This window comes from Homarus americanus, unplaced genomic scaffold (assembly GCF_018991925.1).
Source record: "Homarus americanus isolate GMGI-L3 unplaced genomic scaffold, GMGI_Hamer_2.0 scaffold50281, whole genome shotgun sequence".
Classification (NCBI taxonomy): Eukaryota; Metazoa; Arthropoda; class Malacostraca; order Decapoda; family Nephropidae; genus Homarus; species Homarus americanus.
In genome coordinates, this window is record NW_024742338.1 from 2,603,017 (window position 1) to 2,608,494 (window position 5,478).

The 5,478-nt window shown below is 43.9% G+C and overlaps 1 protein-coding gene across 1 annotated transcript in view; it reads right to left on the reverse strand.

The window, feature by feature from the left end:
- Nucleotides 1-2,165: 2,165 nt before the first annotated feature.
- Nucleotides 2,166-5,478, reverse strand: part of LOC121876808 — a 4,808-nt gene continuing 1,495 nt past the window's right edge. Inside the window, exons 2-3 of the mRNA XM_042382224.1 lie at nucleotides 2,567-2,727; nucleotides 2,166-2,400 (exon numbers count right to left, since the gene is read on the reverse strand). Coding sequence (XP_042238158.1) covers nucleotides 2,344-2,400; nucleotides 2,567-2,727 — 218 coding nt within the window. The 3' untranslated portion in view covers nucleotides 2,166-2,343. The remainder of the gene's footprint in view (nucleotides 2,401-2,566; nucleotides 2,728-5,478) is intronic.

Here is a 5,478-nt window from a genome sequence, read left to right on the forward strand (position 1 = left end):
TTAACGTAATCAATATTAGTAACTCTCATTTATTAGCCACTTAATAAAACAACTTTCTTTAAATACCATTGTCATCAGCTGTACTCTAAAAGCCTGGCTGATAATGTACTCAATTAGAAAGAAGAATTGGTTCGAGTTCCTTCTCTCATTATCAACTCAATATAATGTATAGGAAGTAGAGTAACCCCCTTGAGTACGATGTCTTTTTTCTTGAGTACTATATGAATTCGTCCATTGAGTAAGGGGTTCTTTATTACTGAGTACGTAGAATTAACCCCTAGTTACGATGTCTTTTTTCTTGAGTACTATATGAATTCGTCCATTGAGTAAGATATCTTTATCCTTGAGTACTGCATCGACTTAACCCTTTGAGTTGAGTTTACGTGAGTACAGCAGTGTGAGGCAATTATGTCTGGCCGTACACTATAGTCTTCAAGCACATTGTGTATTACGTTCTATATATGGGAACTGATATAGCTTCAGAGTGGTGCTGGGAGGTGTTGGTGAATGCTAGGTAGGGCTGGGAGGTGTTGGTGAATGCTAGGTAGGGCTGGGAGGTGTTGGTGAATGCTAGGTAGGGCTGGGAGGTGTTGGTGAATGCTAGGTAGGGCTGGGAGGTGTTGGTGAATGCTAGGTAGGGCTGGGAGGTGTTGGGTGGTTCTCTAAAATGCTAGATCTTTCTGAGAGGTACTGTACATGATGGTGCTAGGACGTGTGAAGTGGTGCTAAGTGGTGCTAGGACGTGTGAAGTGGTGCTAAGTGGTGCTAGGACGTGTGAAGTGGTGCTAAGTGGTGCTAGGAAGTACTCTCTGGTGCTGGGGGGGGGGTTACTGGATCAAGAGACAAACGCGCAAGATTATGATGTATGTATTTTATTTCAGTTGTAGAGACATACATACATACATACATACATACATACATACATACATACATACAGAAGACTGCACCCGCGGTCATCACACACACACATATGATAAACGTAGAAAGAATCCGTAAAAAAAGGCTTAAATTAGTATAAATAAAAACACAATAAATAAATTAACATAAATGTATATAAAACATGTATATAGCGAGCTATGAATACATGTATACAGTGAGCTATAAATACATGTATACAGTGAGCTATTAACACAGTGAGCTATTGATACATGTATACAGTGAGCTATTAACACACTGAGCTATTAACACACTGAGCTATTAACACAGTGAGCTATTAACACAGTGAGCTATTAACACAGTGAGCTATTAATAGAGAAACAATATATACACATAAAGCTGTGAGTCATGTTCTTATGTACAAAAATAACATTACTTTGGTGTGTTGCTGCGTCAGGTAAGTAGATTAACGAGCACTACACCTGTAAACTTACTAACTATATAAGATCTTGCTGGCTTATAACAACAATCTTTTGGGGGGTGGGAAGGCCTTTGACATCAACTGTGACCTCCTCATTATTGACACTCATACACTCACTGATATTTACTTACTTACATGTACATCTAGATATACATTCATACGTACATGAACACACATACATACATACATACACGCACACACACACACGGGAGGAACTATGCTTTGTCCCGATATGATGACGTCTCCTTGGCTGTGACACTGACCACGGACAGTGCCCAGGGACAGTACATGAGGTGGGGGGGGGAGAGAGTGACTGGTAGGAATTATCACTGATTGATGAGAGATTATATGACTCAGGTGAGAGGTCAGGTTCAGGAGGTGAGAGGTTAGGGTCAGGAGGTGAGAGATCAGGGTCAGGAGGTGAGAGGTCAGGGTCAGGTGAGAGGTCAGGTTCAGGTGAGAGGTCAGGGTCAGGAGGTGAGAGATCAGGGTCAGGAGGTGAGTATCGTCGTATATCTTGGAAGAGGCCGAGCAGTTTTATATTTCCGGCAGAAGGCGATGTGATAGCGACCCCCAGCAGGCAGGAGGTTTAGATTCGCTTGGGCTGAGGCTCAAGTAGCAGTGCCTCAGGTTCTATAGAAGGGCCTCAAGTTGTATAGCAGTGCCCCAGGTTGTATAGCAGTGCCTCAGGTTGTATAGTAGTGCCCCAGGTTGTATAGCAGTGCCTCAGGTTGTATGGCAGTGCCTCAGGCTGTATAGCAATGCCTCAGGTTGTGCCTCAGGTTGTGTAGCAGTGCCCCCAGGCCTCAGGCTGTATAGCAGTGCCTCAGGTTGTATAGCAGTGCCTCAGGTTGTATAGCAGTGCCTCAGGTTGTATAGCAGTGCCTCAGGTTGTATAGTAGTGCCTCAGGTTATATAGCAGTGCCTCAGGTTGTATAGCAGTGCCTCAGGTTGTATAGCAGTGCCTCAGGTTGTATAGTAGTGCCTCAGGTTAACTTGGTGAGCATGACGAACTTGGTAAGCTCGTCTAGGTGAGCTCTCATCTGTAACAACAGTAAGTGTGTTAGTTGGTGTCATGGAGGGGCGAGTCAGTCCTTTATAATCAACCATTTGTGTCACTCCACTTAACATTGTCATTTATGGTGTGTGGGTGTGTCATTTATGGTGTGGGTGTGTGTGTGGGGGTGTGAGAGAGAGGGAGAGACTTACCGCGGTGTGAAAGAGGCAATGTGTGGGCGCCTCGTCTTCGCCAGCAGGACACTGGGCTTCACCGTCACACAGGTCCTCGTCTTCAACACACGTCCACTCGCCATTAGTGTTGGGCGTTGGACAAAACATCTTCTCTCTTCCGTCGGGTGCTGGCGGGCATTCTGTTGGGTAAACCGTCTTAGTTATTACACCACTTAGTTATTACACCACTTAGTTATTACACCATCTAGTTATTATTTATTATTATTATTATTATTATTATTATTATTATTATTATTATTATTATTATTATTTTTATTATACAGACCAATGGAGACTAATTAATGTACTATTACTGTAAAACTAAGAAGTGGACAATGATAACCTAACCTAACCTAACCTAACCTAACCTAACCTAACCTAACCTGACCTAATCTAAACTAACCTAACCTAATGTTGTTTAAGCCGCGTTAGTGATGGGGGTGATAGTGTGTCTGACTGCGTTATTAGGGGAAGCAAAATTTCTACCTCAGGGAGAGAAAAGACCTGGAGGGAGGAGGCAGGGAGGGAGGATGCAGGGGGAGAAAGAGGAGGGGGAGAGGGGAGGGAAGTTTAGTTTATGAACAGGAGAGAGGCTGAGGACATAAAGGTGTTGTTTGACAGGTGTGGGAGGCTGACACTGTGGGAGGGGTGGACGGAGGCTGGGACAGGTGTAGGAGGTTGACAGGGTGGGAGGCTGGGACAGGAGGCTGACAATTGTGGGAGGCTGACAGGTGGGAGGCTGACAGGTGTAGGAGGTTGACAGGTGTGGGAGGCTAACAGTGTGGGAGGCTGACATGTGTGGGGAGATTGTGTGGGAGATTGACAGGTGTGGGAGGCTACAGGTGTGGGAGATTGACAGGTGTGGGAGGCTGACACTGGGGGATGACAGGTGTGGGAGGCTGACAGGTGAGGGAGGCTGACAGGTGTGGGAGGCTGACAGGTGTAGGGAGTTGACAGGTGGGAGGCTGACAGGGGTGAGGGAGGCTGATAGCTGTGGGAGGCTGACAGCTGTGGGAGGCTGACAGGTGTAGGAGGTTGACAGGTGTGGGAGGCTGACAGGTGTGGGAGGTTGACAGGTGTGGGAGGCTGACAGATGTGGGAGGCTGACAGGTGTGGGAGGGTCTTCACAGTCCAGGTGGCGACAGAGTTGACGTCACATGTCACCTAAGTGTTGGCCCCTTCGTCTCGTTAGTGTGTGTGTGTGTGTGTGTGTGTGTGTGTGTGTGCGTTATAAACATACAGTGGGAATACAGAGTGAGAGAATGTCCAAACACCATATAAGAGACAGCGAGGAGGAGAAGAGGGTGGGAGGGAGAGGAGGAGAGAAGAGGGGGAGGAAGAGGAGGAGGTAGTGCGGGGGCGTTTATGGTTCATCCGCCCACCGTCGCTCTCTCTCTCTCTCTCTCTCTCTCTCTCTCTCTCTCTCTCTCTCTGCTATGTACAGTATACATTGGCACTAGATAGACAGATAGAGAAATAGACAGAGATAGAAAGACAGAGAGGCAGAGAGATAATGAGACAGGAGAGACAAAAACAGAGACAGACAGAAAGAGAGATAAAGAGACAGTGAGAGACAGACAGACAGACAGACAGACAGAGAGTCAGTGAGTACATATTATATTTTTCCTGCTGCGTCATATTGTCTGTCTGTCTGTCTGTCTGTCTGTCTGTCTATCTATCTGTCTGCCTGTCTGTCTGCCTGTCTGTCTGTCTGTCTGTCTGTCTGTCTGTCTGTCTGTCTATAACAGTATTTAGTAACTCTCTAGTGTTCATAATTGAGGTTTGAACATCTAACCTAACCTAACCTACTGCTAATATGTTATTGTCTGTCAATGTAAATATTTAGCAGGTGTGTGACAGGTGTGTGACAGGTGTGACACTTAAAACCATCGTCCTCAAAAGCTTAAAAACCATCGTCCTCAAAAGCTTAAAAACCATCGTCCTCAAAAGCTTAAAACCATCGTCCTCAAAAGCTTTTAAACCATCGTCCTCAAAAGCTTAAAATCATCGTCCTCAAAAGCTTAAAAACCATCGTCCTCAAAAGCTTAAAACCATCGTCCTCAAAAGCTTTTAAACCATCGTTCTCAAAAGCTTAAAATCATCGTCCTCAAAAGCTTAAAAACCATCGTCCTCAAAAGCTTAAAACCATCGTCCTCAAAAGCTTTTAAACCATCGTCCTCAAAAGCTTAAAATCATCGTCCTCAAAAGCTTAAAACCATCGTCCTCAAAAGCTTAACATCATCGTCCTCAAAAGCTTAAAAACCATCGTCCTCAAAAGCCTAAAACCGTCGTCCTCAAAAGCTTAAAAACCACCGTCCTCAAAAGCTTTTAAACCATCGTCCTCAAAAGCTTTAAAACCATCGTCCTCAAAAGCTTTTAAACCATCGTCCTCAAAAGCTTAAAACCATCGTCCTCAAAAGCTTAAAGTCATCGTCTTTAAAGGGTTAACACCAATAAGCTGAAGGTGAACGTTTTGGACGCTCATAAAATCCTAAAAAAGAAACACACAAACAAACACACATACAAACGTATATACAAACAAAGATACAAACACAGAAAAACAAAAACAAACAAAAATACAAACACACGAAAAACAAACACACATACAAATATACAAACAAACACAAACACGAACACAAACAAACACACAAAAACAAACATACAAACGCACAAACAAACACAAACAAACACACAAAAACAAACATACAAACGCACAAACAAACACAAACAAACAAACAGACAAAAACACATCACTTTAAGGGTGGTCGAGATGAGACTAAAATGTTTCAATATAAAATTCAGGTGACGTTAATTTAATTCTTTGGTGGAAGACAACGGAAACCTAACGTAACCTAACGTAACGTAACCTAACGTAACCTAACGTAACCTAA